This window comes from Equus asinus, chromosome 6 (assembly GCF_041296235.1).
Source record: "Equus asinus isolate D_3611 breed Donkey chromosome 6, EquAss-T2T_v2, whole genome shotgun sequence".
NCBI lineage: Eukaryota > Metazoa > Chordata > Mammalia > Perissodactyla > Equidae > Equus > Equus asinus.
In genome coordinates this window covers 90,444,590-90,458,965 of record NC_091795.1, presented here as the reverse complement: position 1 = coordinate 90,458,965, position 14,376 = coordinate 90,444,590, and the positions used below count along the sequence as shown (strand labels likewise).

Here is a 14,376-nt window from a genome sequence, read left to right as displayed (position 1 = left end):
GCCCATCTGAATTACATATCCTACAGCTTACCTTACCACCTGACCATTGTTGACGGCTTTGGTCTCTGAAATCTTCTTCTTGTGCCCTGATGCACCCTTCCAGAATTCTGAGAGCCATAGGGAGGAGAAACTCACACTCCAGTAGTTTAACACCACCATGAAAATTGGAGATGTTTTTCATTTTACTCTTAATAGTTTGATGTGCATCATTCCTGTCTCAGAGCTGTGAGCAGGTTTCAACACTACAGCTCTCAAGTTTGCAGCGTTAGCCTCAAGTCTAAGAACTCTGGATTCATTTGGATAACCGGAAACCAAGCCTTGCTTCTCATACCTCCCACCGCCACTGGAGAGAAAACCCAATGTGTGGGTACTCAGACAGGAAGCTTCTTTTCCTTCCTTTCAAGCCCTGGAACACCCCTTAGTCCATTTTCCTTTTTTCTTATTTTATAAGCCATCTTCAGTTTATAATGAGTTATTAAGAGATACTGAATCCCCAGCTGTTGGAGCTAAACGAGAGTATGGAGAAAAACGCAGCCTCTCTCCAAAGAACAGGGCAAACCTGTATTTGAATGCTCTCCTGCTACATTGATCATAATGCGTTTCCTTTCCAAAAAGATAAGACCCAGTTTTCAAGGTGAGGGAAACTCAACATACTGCAGGGATGCTGCTGCTCAGACACTGGGAACGCAGCTGACTCAGGGAACACCTTCAACTCCAGATCTAAATTTAGCTGCAGGTTAAGCAAGAGATGGGCCTTTTTCATTTCTCTTTTAAATTGCTCCCTTCCTTTAAAGCCAGCTCCCACTCACCCTCAAGAGTGAGGGCTGGGGAGAGAACAGGCATTGACAGGTCACTCCCAAACCAGGAACTCCAGCCTCCTCCTTTCCCAGCGGACCCTTCCAGAGCTGGATTGGCATGGGAAATGGGGCCAGGGTTAGGTCCTTTCACTTCTCTTGTTTGCTTCTGAATGAAAGGCAGTGGGCAGAGACATAGCCAACAAGAGATGAGAAGCCAATGACATAAACCCGATTCCCTGGACTGGCTGTGGTTTAGCACTACTTGGGGCCCCACCCCTAGATATTCTGAGTTAACTGGTCAGAGTTGGGGTGGGAGACTCCTTGTCAGTATGTGGTCAGTTCTGTCCTCAGGTGATTCTAACACGCAGGCGTGACTGTTAACCACTGGTCCTGATGACCTTCAAAGTGGGTATTAACACTTTAGAAGTCCTTGACTTGTCCTCATTTTCGTATGCTAGGTAAAGCTAGTGTCCTCATTTAGTAAGCTAGGTGATGCCATAATAATAATAACAATAATAGTAATTGTTTACAGAGAACGTTAATGGTGTTCAAATCTACGTGTACCTTCTGGGAAATCTGGCCTCCTAGGGAAGGTTTGAATGAAAGCCCCTAGGTATTCTGCAAGAAGTAGGAGAGTTTGTATATTTTTAATATTAGAGCTCTTGAACAGAGAGAAGACAAAGTGTGTCCCACCTTTTGAAAGGCCAGGACATCAGTATGCAGTTGGAAAGACTCAAAGGACACTTCATAGCCCCCTTTCGCCATGATATTATCAGTTCACGAATGGAAGTGAGGGATGGAAAATATAGCACAGTGTCATTCAAACGCCCTCCAGGAAATTCATCCAAGTTCCTCAGCAGAGGGACCTGAAGAGCTATGACGACTTAAGTTAATACAGCCTTGTGGCTAAGGGCTAGGTTCCGAGTCAGGCTACCTAAGACTGCATCATGGTTCCATTAACTGACTAGCTTTGTGTCTTTGAGCAAATTACTTATCCTCTCTGTACCTTGTTTGCTTAAAAGGTTATCATGAGAATTAAATGAATTAATGCATTTAAAGCTTGGGGTATATGTTCAGGGGAGAATTTCTTCAGCTGAGGCAGGGCCCAGCACCATGAAGAGACAGTGGAGTCCCTTGGCAGAGTGGGGATCCAGTAGGGCACAGAGCACACGGTGACAGTGATGCAACAGCATTTTCTTGTTGAACTGCAAGGATCTGGAAAGGCATTATTAACCCTCCTTATGCATGAGAAAATGGGGCTCAGGGAGATGAAGCCCGAAGGTTCAACCTAGCATGCACACCTAGGCCATCTGACACCAAAGGCTCCCTCCCTACTCTGCTCACCCTTGGGTCCACTTTCCAGGCAAGCAAAGCTATAAAATCTGAGTGTGAGTGAGGGCCAGCGCGGCCCTTTCTCAGTCTGCTTTGTTTTCAGAGAGAAAGGTCTGGGGTAACTGTTAGGAGCTTTTTACCTTAAGAAAGAGCTTTCTTTAGCTAACATTTATGGTTAACGTTCTAAATGCCAGCACAAACTCCAACTCAGTCTTCTAAGTTTTTATGCAATTGGTATGAATCTAGAATGAATTCCTTTATCTTTTTTTTCCATAGAAACTGCTAAAACCTTGCAAATTTGGTTTCTGATAAGCGAGGACATAAGTCAGATCAGAGCAATAGTTTATATGGGGGAATCCCTTCTTCGTAAGCATTTTGGAGCAGGGAGCTGGAAATGTGGAGACCCACAATTCACTATTGTCCTTGAGTGAGTCACTTCAGCCCCTCAGCCTCAGGTTAGTAATCTATAAAGTCAGGTGTTATACTGATGTCTAAGGCCCATAATTCTGCAATTTGAAGAAAAACATCTCTGGATGGATTCCATCAAAATGGACGATGTTATCTCCGACTACAGCTCGCTTTATGTTTTCAATCACCCAAAATGATGGAAGTTAGCTGTAAGGTGAGAGAAAACCCATTAGCAGTAGGCAGGCTTCCCAGCAGTGGCTTGATTAATGCCATCTGGTACAGCTGGTGCCATCAGAGTACTAGGAGACCTTTTTGGCCTCACGGGGCAGTCTGGACAGATGCTATGTAATTTGGGAGAAATATGCTGATCCCTTTCCTCGGATGTATCTCAAAGGCTCGTGCAAACCATTCCCAAATTCCAGGTGCTGCTGAAGGTTCAGGCAAGGAACTCAGTCCTAGGGTAGACAACTGGTCAGAAGTCAGGGGAACGAGGTAGTATGCCAATAAGTCTCCTCCATGGATGATGACAATTTCTTCTTGTCAGAGAACTCTGCACTTCTACCCATAGGACTAGAAATGAGGTGAAGCCAATGACGATGATGATGACGGAGTGTAAGGTGAAGCGATGTTATTCTTAGAGAGAGAGTGCATCCAACCAGGTGTGTGCATGGCATTGGTGGGAGTATGGGAGGAAATGTGGACACTAGGCTGCCCCACATGCCATACATCAAATTTCTTGGGCCTCCACTATGTATGTGACAGAGCCTCACACACACAACCTCACATCCTAATCAACAACCTTGGGAGATAAATAATACAACCCTCATTTCACAGACGACAGATTAAGCTTCAGAGAGGTGGAGTGCTTCACCCAGAGTCCCAGAACTAGCCTGAGACTGCAATCCAGGTCCATCCTTCCTCCATCCTAGGCCCCTCACTAACCATTCCTCACAGGCTCTCCCTTCCTAATGCACCCTACCCATCACCACATCCAACTGTCTGCACCGTACTTTTAGACACTTTGTTAACTGTATTCTATCCAGAAGATAGTTCATAAGAAAGAGGAAGAGTTAAGTTTCTCTTAGTCAATAAGAAAGTATGTTAGCTAGCCACTATAAGAAAGAAAAAAAAGTTTAAAAAATGGCAGCTTGCTTGTCCTTTATATACAGCTTTATTTGCAATTTGTTGGAACCACTGAGAACAATCAGCAGGTACACATTGTGCCTCTGGAACAGCATTCAGCTCTGGATGCTCTTTTCCGCCAGGAAGTTAAGAAGCAGGTGATGGCGCACGGGCCCCGGGCAGGCTGCTCAGAGCCAGTGCTGCCCCGCGCTGAGGGCTGTGCTGAACGTTCTCAAGGCCCGATGCGTCCCCCTCACGGCCAGAAGGAGCGACCCAGCTTCGGCTTCATGGCCGGCCTCCCGCAGGTGTCTGGCCAGCTGCTCCACATCCCAGCGCCCCTGCTGGGGGCTGGCCAAGAGGTGCTCAATGACATGCAGATAGAAGGGAGTGGAGATACACTTCACCAACAACTTGGCATCCAGGAGCAGGGAAAGAAGCTCTTGATCACAATTTGAATCATTCACCTTCAAGAAATAAGACAGGCAAAACATGAGTGGGGCATTGCTTAGTCCTTCTCACCAGCAGCCTCACCCCACTCTCCGTGGCTCTGCTACCCACTGCCTTTTGTTGTTGTCACCAACACCTTTACCCGGGTTACCAGGGCCTGCTCCATACGCACACGTACGACATGAGCGTGTCTGAGATCACACACAGGGGATAACATAAGACACAGGCACGCACCAAGAACCCCCCCGAGTCATTGCAACTGCTACCAAACCCTGAGAGCCAGAAAGTGTGCTACACATTGCGCCCGTCTTAATTCACTGAGTCCTCCTTCCCTTTGAACCCGATGAAGTTGGCACTTTTACCTCTCGATTTCACAGATTAGGAAACTGAGGGGTAAGAACATTTTGCTTAACATCTTGGTCAGTGAGTCGTGGAGCCAGAATTTGAACTGAGGTCAGTCATAACGTCCAAGCCTGGGCTTTAACAACCACATTTATTATTTCATTTGTTCTTCTTCATGGTCCATATTCTTTCACCCCAAACCTCTCCTACGTAGATCTTCAGGGAAAAAATTCTTTTCAGAACAGGAAATTTTTTTTCTACTCCATTGAGAAAATATATCCGTCAACCCCACTGATCTAAATAGGATAACCGACGGGAGACGTTTAAGTTGTTCTTGCTGAAGTCTCTAGAAAGCTTAGGACCAAATTTACCTTTTCAAAACATGTTTTTTATACAGCTTTGGGGACCAGATCTTATATGGCCTCTGGTTTTATGGGATCTTTCAGCTTGAATGGTCTCTGAACTTTCTCCCTGGTCTTATCTTCTTAGTCTATATATGGTTTTCCATGGTTTAGACACTTAGCTTATATTTTTCTATTATTGTCCATATTTTTATAAGGAATCAAGTGAACAGTAATCACAGATCAAAATTCAGAGCTTCTCATCTACATTAGGGTTTCATAAAACAGCTTCATGATAGGTTCTTCTGAATGTCACTGTGCACTCTTAATAATTTTGGTTGTAGGAACCTCAGAAATAACCTTGCACTTCAAAACCAATTAACTAACGTTTAGATCAACCATATTATACAACTGCATACAATGCGCTCTTCCCGCATGTTCTGTGACAAGGAGGCAAGGCCACTGAGGATGAGCAGGTCAGCTGTGTCTACTGGCTGCAAGAATTAAAACAAGAGTGCTGAGGAGGAGAGTCGTTGCCCCTATCAGATAGCATCTACCTTTCCTACAACCTAGGGATCCTTCAAAACCAACACACGCGTCAGCAACAATGCCACCTTCCTGGGGACATTTTCTCAAACTCCCTTGTCCAAGCTGATTCTCCTTCCTCCAGACTCCAAGACATCTTACATTGGACTCTTCATGATGTATTATGGTAACTTGTATGTCTGCCTACCCCATCAGACTGGGAGCTTCTTGAGGGCACAGAGCTTTTATCATCCTTCTATTTCAGCATCCAGTTTAACCAATATTTGGTGAATGGCTGAATGAACTGACACTTTGGAACTTTGTCACATTTTTGTAAACTGCACAAGTACATGACAACCTCTGCCCAGAAGCCAAGTAACGCCAGACTCCAGAACCGAAGAGACACTCTGCAGACGGCGGGCATCTTTCTTGGCCCCTCATTTCCTCAGCACTTAGATGCACATCCACCTTTGGCCCAACACTTAGGCTGAACTCAATTTAGCATTTTTTGTTTGTTTATTTTTGTTTTGAGAGGCTGGATGATAGGAAGAGCGCCTGGTATGAAACACTAGCTTTTCTGCTGACAGGGGCACAAGCTTTCAATCCTCCCCGCTGGGCGTGCGCACGAGTTCTGCATGTCCTCTTCCCTTCCAACCTCCCTCCTTGCTCTTTCACTTCATATGTAGCAGACAAGAACCTTAACCCTGAAGAGGCGCTGCCCTGACCATAACAGTGTCTACCCCTGACTGAGCACTCCCCACGTGCCAGCGGGCACTTTCTCTTGAAGTCTTAAAACATCCCTTTAAGATAGTTATAATCACAGTTGATAGATGAAGAAGCTGGGGTCCAGCGAGGTCAAAGTCATGCATCGAATGCCATATGCCTGCTAAATGGTGAGCTGGACGAGGAGCCCTCATCTCTGACTAGTCTACTGGCTTATTGTTTGTTCCCGTCCAGAACAGGAGCTCCTCCAGGGCGGAGAGCCTGTCTCCTCTGTCCACCCCGGCACCCCCTGGGCCCAGAACAGTGGTGGCCACATGCTAGAAGCTCAGCAAGATCTCTGAAATGAATACATGAATGACTGACTAACTCCACAACTCATATCCTTTCACTGCACGCTGCTGCCCCCGTGCGTGTGTGCATATGCGTGCGCACGCACACACACTCACACACTCTTTCTCACATATACACACAAGGTATCTGAGTTACTGTGCATGTTGTTATTTTGGTTCACCTTAAAAAGAAAGAATCCCTCCACCTAACCCTTCAGGAGGGCACAGAGTGTGTGCGAGGCTGCTACAGGCAAATGTTTGATAAAATATGTGGATAAAAGGCTCAGAATCCACACACTGCAGGGTAATACTTTCTCTGTTGACCTGAATAAGTCTTCAAGGCTAGGACACCTTTATTATTCTTTCTGTTTACTCACCAACCCTCCCTGTGGGGGCCCGAAAGACTCCTAGAAAGAAATGATGGATTTTTCCAGCTTGAAGAAGAGACAGGGGTTCTGTCCACACCTGCAAGCTGCCATTCCTCTCACCTCCTCCTGCCTGTTCCTTCCCAGTGCAACGACATCTTTAAAATCAGTCTCCCATTGGATGCACCCAGCCTTTTGGACAGCTGCCCATGTCCTGGCATGTGGGGGTAAGGGGCAGGGACAGGCACAGAGCTCTCTACCTACTATCCTGGCTGAGACAGCATAAGGAGAGAGTCAGAGAAGTGACGCACAATGCTTCCGCCTTGGACCCTGGCCCACTTGGGAGTTCCCTGAAGAGGGAGAGTCAGAGAGCACTGACCTGCACTGGGCTTGGGCAGTGGCCAGGGCAAAGTCTGGGGAGAAGTTTTGGTTTAGCTTCCTGTAATCAAGTGATGAGGAAATGTAAGTGGCTGACTTTAATTTATTTCCTTTCTCTGACTTCCTACCTGGTTCCGGCTCTTTGCAAGAGGCACAGAACGGCCAGAGTAAACTTTCTAATTGTCATGTGCAAGCAAAATACTGCACAACTCTTCTGTGCATATTTGGGACAAAATAGAGAATGGAAGAATATAGGAAGTTAGACTTACAGTCAAACGAGTCAGGAATAAAGGCCTTTCTAGCAGGAGAAGGGCTTACATATATCACAAAATGAGTAAAATGCTTGCCACCTCTGTCAGTGATTTTTTTTTTTTTTGGAAGTGATTAATTTTTGAGAATAAATGAAACTCTGCAGATCTTGGGAAAGAAATCTATTAGAGCACAAAGCACTACTGTCTTCCAAGTCATTAAAATGTTATCTGCTTAATTCCTGTCTCAACAATAGGTAATGAACCTTCTCTGAATTAAAGTCTTTGATTTTATGGATCTATACAAAGCCAAGAGTAATTACAGTAATGAGGTAAGCTGAAATTCCAGTAGCAGAATGTATGCAGGGCCTCATTTCAATTACTTTAAAGAAGATTATTTAATATTATTTCACTGTTTACCTTGGGGAAGGATATTTGTCTCATTTTTACATATACTCTTACTAATAAAAGTTATTAAATATATCAGCTACAAGGACAGAAAAATAAAAGGGCAACACAAGTGTATACTTGGAATAAGAAAAATGCCTGCAGGTAATTTTTTGTATTCTACACTTATTCGAATGATGCTCACATTCCGTTTCCCAGCACACCGTCAGTCCCACTCCTGGCGTGGGATTAACAGCATAGCTCTTCTGAAACCAAAGCGAGGACAAAGCATCTGACATGCAATCTAACAATGGGAGAGACTCTTTGGAATCCAAGCCTGATCACGTCAATGATCATAACCGAAAGGCCCATTTTGGGGCCCTGAGTTTGCCTCGTTCCACACTTTGCACTTACCCCCTTCCTACTTTAACTCCTTGTGTTATTATCTCATATGTCAGTCTCTCATGAGATAATGTCTTTAAACACAGGGGTGATACTTTATTTCATCTTTAAAAACATTCTACCCACTCCTCACTCCTGCACACACTACCAGGCTGTGCACAACAGGTGCTTAATATGTCTGCTCACACTAAATAAGTCAACCAACCATCAGCGCTCTCTAGGAATCAAACAGGTTAGCTTACAGGGAGTGAGCTGTCTGTCACTAGAGGCATCCATCTGAGAATTTTGTGAGATAGGCGGCTGCAGAGCTTCCTTCATCAAGAAGACCCACCACAGGCTGAGGATGAATGATGACGGGAGAAAGTAGCATATCTAGGTATGTTCAGGTTAAAATGGTATTTAGAAATAAGTAGATATGCTCCAAGTTCTGAGAAAAAGAACCTGGTTCTAAAAGAGTCAAAAGAACAGTGATTGTAAAAAGAGGTCAATTTACGACCAATCGGCATTTGTAAGACTTAGAGGAAAGCACTCACTTGATTCTTCTTTGCATGACTGGATCACTTCAGCCTAACCCAGTGTGGACACACTCAGAAGAAAACCAGCTGACGTGAGGGCTAAAACCAAAGGACTCTGCAGACACCAAACAAGGGTGTTAGCACCAGCCTGATCCCATTACCAACGCAGGCCAAGGCGGGAGGGAAGTGTGTAGCCCAACGGGCACACAGAAGGCAACAGTGAGGGAGCCTGCAGGGTGGAAGGAACTCCCTGGGAGGAAGGAGCTGGAAACCTGGATGGAGTTAAACCGGGGGCAAAGAAAGGAAGGCTTCTTGGTTTTGTATAAGTATGTCAATCCAAACGGGCTTTTCTGAGAATCTTTAAGGTTCTCCTTCCAGCCTACACACTGGTCATTGTAAGGAAAACTGGCAGGTTCCAGTGCCTTCAGGCAAGGTTAAAGAGGCTAAGAATCACGTTTGCTAAAGATGCGAAGGGCTGCCACATGGAAGCAATGAATTGTGAGCAACTCCACAGGGCAGGACTCAGATCAACAGGCTCAAGGTGAAGGGTGTGGCCTTCATTCTAAAGCGGCTCTCTCACCATGAGATCTATCAGAACACAGCACGGAGCACCCGGGAGGTGGTAAGCTCTCTACCCCCAGCAGTGGTCGACTTCATGGGTTTGAAAAACGAAGCCCTATACTGGGCAAGTTGTTAGAGCAGCTCTGCTCTAGTCTCTTCCAGTGCTAACATGGCAGGATTCAAGATGCTTACAACAATTTCATTTCTTTGTAGAGATAACCCTTTTCCAATATAACATAGCCTGCCTAGTTACATTAAAAGAAGCAGTATGGTTGAGTATAGACTTTGAACCTTGGATCTAGGGTTTAAATTTCAGCTCTGGCTGCTTATTAGCTGTAGGACCTCTGAGTCTCATTGTTTTCATCTGTGAAACCAGAACGTTATCTTCTCACAGGATTATTAAGAAGATAGTGAGGACATGCCATTATAATGCCTGGCAAAAAGGTGGTACTTGAAAGATGGTAGTTATTCTTAGCATCAGGGAGAAACCCTTAATTAGGTGCTAAAGCTCTTAAAGACTCCTTTATAACCCCATGAATTATTCTTTTAATAAGGACCATAGTCCAGGACAGTCCCGGGATGTGGGGTGGCGGAGAGGCACTGAGCAGTACTAAAAAGGAGGCAGAAATCAAGAGCAGAAGCCACCACAACCTGGAATTACAAAACGGGCAGTTTTTCAGTACACAAAATTATTATAAATACATATCTGCTTACTTTGATGAAATGAGTGAAGAGACTTGCACCTGGTAGAAATATTCCAGAGATGAGATTCCAACCCACCAGTAGGAATATCCTTCTTCGAGAGAATAAGCTCTAAATCTCCCTGAGGCTGATGGAGGATGATCCAGCAGTCTATACCATACGAGGGTTTTAATTATTCATCTACAATATAATCTCTAAGAAGGATTTTCCATTTCTATTTCTGGAAAGAGGCGGTTGGCCATTTGTAAAAGGTTACACGCTAAACACCGGAGGTCTGCAATTTCAGAAAAGCTTAGAGAAAGAAATGAGTACTGCCACTGGAGGAAAAGTCAGTACAATCTCTGGCATCAGCACTTAAGCATCATCCTTTTAACTGTAAACACCTATAAAGCTGTCAGTGTCTTATAACGAATAGCGGAATAACACATGGTATCAGCAAGCAAGTGGGAAGTTTTCCAGCTGGATCCACGCACTGTGCAGGAGTGAGGCCTATCAGAGGAGGCCCTTTGCTGGAAGTTTTTTCTTGTGATGTCAACAGGAACTACCGTCAACAACCAATAAGAGAGAAACCGAAGTTATTGAACTCAGGCTCCTGACAAAAGGACAGAGTGAATAGCAAAATAAAAGCGAAAAAAGAAAGCAAATGTTTTCTATTTTTCACACTAAGTACGATTTAAAATAGTTAGACAGGGGTCAGCCCCGTGGCTGAGTGGTTGTTTGCACGCTCCACTTCAGTGGCCCAGGGTTTTGTCGGTTGGGATCCTGGGCGCAGACATGGCACCGCTCATCAGGCCATGCTGAGGTGGTGTCCCACATGCCACGACTAGAAGGACCCACAACTAAAAATATACAACTATGTACCGGGGGGCTTTGGGAAGAAAAAGGAAAAATAAAACCTTTAAAAAAATAAAAATAAAAAATAAAATAAAATAGTTAGACAGGTGTCCTGCAAAAATGCCTACTGAAACTCTTCCCTTGAAAAGTGTGACATGAGCTTTTAATGGTACTTGGAGAGCAATGACAAACTACAGTAATTTTTTATTTCATTTATATAGCATTCTTGAAATGAGAAAATTATGGAGATGGAGAACAGAGTCGTAGTTGCCACTGTTTGCTGGGGGCGGTGGGGAGGGAGACGGTGGCTGTGGCACTAACAGGTAGCACAAGGGATCCTTGTAATGGAACTGCTCTGTATCCTGATCGCAGTGATGGAGACACGAATCTACGTGTGACAATATTGCACAGAACTTTACACACACACAAGTGAGTGCATGTAAAACTGGTGAGATCTGAGTAAGGTACCAATATTATGTCAATGTCCTGGTTATAATACTACACTGTAGTTAAGCCAGATGTTACCACTGGGGGAGACTGGAAGAAGGGTCTAAGAGATCTCACTATATTATTTCCTATAACTAATTGTGAATTTAAAATTATCTCAAAATAAAAAGCTGAAAAATATTTAAAAACTGGAAAACTCTGCAAAACTTTAGCTCTCTGGAGAATGCAAAAGGTCTGACAATACTCAGCATTTTTGTGAACACATTTTGAGGTCACAGTGGACTAGCCTAATGTGAATTCCCAAATTAGTGCAGAGAAGTTACAATTAAGTCTCATTACTGAATTGCTAAAAGCAAGGTCTCAGTGCAAGGTAAGTGACTCATCTCAGCAATTTTCACCTCTGGCTTTGATTTTTGCACCTGACGGCCACAGAGGTTTTGGGTGTTATCATCACAATCCAGGCAAACCACCCACAGTCTGCAGGGCTGTTCAAAACCACAGGGTTTCAGCACAACACTGCACATTAAACGTGCAGACGAAAGTGTCATGGAGGTAAATTAGCGCCATTCAAAAACTACTTGGGTGTTGTAATGTTCCCATCTGGTTTCTTACTTTGATAGTCAGTGTGTGTGTGGGCAAGGCTAGTTAGCAGTTAGGGAGCCCGGCTCTAGCTGCAGTTCTGACAGATGCATTTGAGAGAAAGAATCCTTAAAATGAAAACTGAAATACTCGCCTGTGGAATTGAGGAGTGCACCAGGAGAGCCCTACGCAGGATGAATACAGAAAGGCAGTGCATCATACACCACTGCTTCATTCTCGATGAGGCCCATGGCAAAGTTTAGTGGCAACACCTAAGCAGAGATACTAATATAACGTACATTGGTGGGGAGAAAAAAAAGCACTGAAAATATGCACCCTGATTTTCTTTAGTTTTTTCTTCCTGATTTCTTAGATTTATAATAAAAAAATAGGCTAAGAAAAAAATCTCACTGTAATTCTTAGTTTCTTGAAAATTCCCAACATTATGCAGCTTTCATTTCAGCACAGACAGACAGGGAGGCTACCAAGAGACAAGGCCCCTCAATTTCCTACTTCAGTCCAGTTCCAAAGAGGCCCGTGGTATGATCAATTATCAGTGATAACGAAGGGTGCTCACAAAATCTTTACAGAAGCTTTCTATTATTTTGAAAATACATCTAAGTGAATAAAGGCATTAGATTTTTCTCATTTTTTCATTATGACTGCTTCAAAAATGCAATTATTTTCTACTTTCTATAACCATATACATAACTTTCTGTATCCTTTGTCATTAACAAAATTTTCTATCAATGACATATTTTCATCAATCTCTTTACTGTCTTGTACGGCAAGCATGTACCTCTGCTCCAGGATTCTCCTCCCCTCTCTGATCCCTAGAAGACATCCTCTTACCTTTTTGTCAAAAAAAAAAAAAACAACAACAACAAAAAACATACGGGGCAGCCCATTTGCATAGTGGTTAAGTTCACATGCTCTGCTTCAGCGGCTCGGGGTTCACCAGTTTGGATCCTGGGTGCGGACCTACACATGGCTCATCATGTCACGCTGTGGTGACATCCACAGAGAAGAACTAGAAGGACTTACAACTAGGATGTGCAACTATGCGCTGGGGCTTTGGGGAGGAAAAGAAAAAGAGGAAGATTGGCAACAGATGTTAGCTCAGGGCCAATCTTCCTCAAAAAAGAAAGATATACACACACACAGACATATACACACACATACAAAATGTAAAATTATGTACACACTCACACACACAAATACTTCAAATGAAAGAATGATCTCCCTATAGAAGCGTTTCAGTAAGGATCATACAACTCGAATTCATTAAAACACAACCTTGAGCTATCTAATCCTAAAGCATAAAATTTAAAAAGGGAAGTGAAAGTTTCTTCCTTAATCACGATAACAGGACAACCAGCCTGAAGGGCTGGAATGACTTTAGAACATCACTCCTCAAGCCAAGACACTGCTTCAATGGCGACTGAGGTTGCCAGAGGAAATAAGATCTTGAGATTTCAGATGGTGCCAGTAAACACTTCTTGCAGCCACTTTCTCACCTTTAATTAGCAGATAAGCAAGCACATACATCCAGGCACAGAAAACCTGCCCGACACTAGGAGTTCCTTCAACCCAAATTTCAAGTGGCAGGGACTAGTCCACTGGTCCTAGGCTGCTTTGACATCTTCTTAAAGAGACTAATAAACTGCTTCTCTAGAGAAACTGCTTGTTATTTGGATTTGTATTCTCAGCACCTACACACAGAGTCTGGTTCACAGGAAGAGTTTAGTAAATATTTGTAAAATAAATGAGTATCTACTTCCTAAACAAAACAGTAATAGCGTTGTGGTCAGAGAATACTGTAGATAAATAGTCTTAAACAAACCACGGCTATTATTTTTGAGAATGACAATCCTAGTTCATTTCTCGGAAACGTAAACAAGACCAGAGCCCAGTGGGCATACCTCAGCGACAGCAGCGATCTGCTCCAGCGCCGCAGCGTGAAGATCCTCGTCTGCGCTCTCGAGGAGGAGCTTCAGGGCCGGGAGCAGGAGGGACTGGTCAAGCAGCAGCGAGCACAGCTCCTTCACACACTGCAACCACAAGTGCAATGACATGAGTGACAGAGCAAGGGAGCACTTCGCATCCCTCAGCTAGTCTGGCTGTCTCTTTCCACATCTTTTTCACGAGTGTGTGTGTATAAAGCACACATGGGACCACAGAGATTTGGTTTTTGGTACCTGCTTCACTCACTTCACGGTGTACTGTAAACATCTTTCCACGCTATCAGATTTTCATCTATGACACCGCTTTTAATGGCTATGCAGTATCCCATTGGATGGATATAAGACTGTAATTTATTTTCCTAAACTCTCAGAGCCCTAGTTTCTCATAAGTAAAATGGAAGTAATTATATCGACTTTGCAGTGATTTTTTTGGTCACAATAGTGTTAATGAATAATGTACAATGCTCAGCATATGCTAGATGCTTAACAAACAAAATACCCTATTATCAATTGTTAATATTATCAACAATATCTAATTATCATCCATGGCAACAAAGGAAATCAGCAATTTAAATATTTAAAAACCTGATTATAATTCTAATGTCCAGGTGAACTGAATGCCTGATAT

The 14,376-nt window shown here is 43.7% G+C and overlaps 1 protein-coding gene across 3 annotated transcripts in view; it reads right to left on the bottom strand.

The window, feature by feature from the left end:
* Positions 1-3,672: 3,672 nt before the first annotated feature.
* The window catches only part of NBAS (NBAS subunit of NRZ tethering complex), a 335,592-nt gene continuing 324,888 nt past the window's right edge, over positions 3,673-14,376 (bottom strand). For 2 of the 3 annotated variants that reach the window (XM_070512577.1, XM_070512578.1), the window contains exons 52-53: positions 13,707-13,835; positions 3,680-4,123 (exon numbers count right to left, since the gene is read on the bottom strand). In XM_070512577.1, the coding sequence (XP_070368678.1) occupies positions 3,848-4,123; positions 13,707-13,835 (405 nt within the window). In that variant the 3' untranslated portion in view covers positions 3,680-3,847. Of the gene's footprint in view, positions 4,124-13,706; positions 13,836-14,376 lie in introns of all 3 variants that reach the window. The other variant, XM_014848079.3, reaches the window with a different exon arrangement.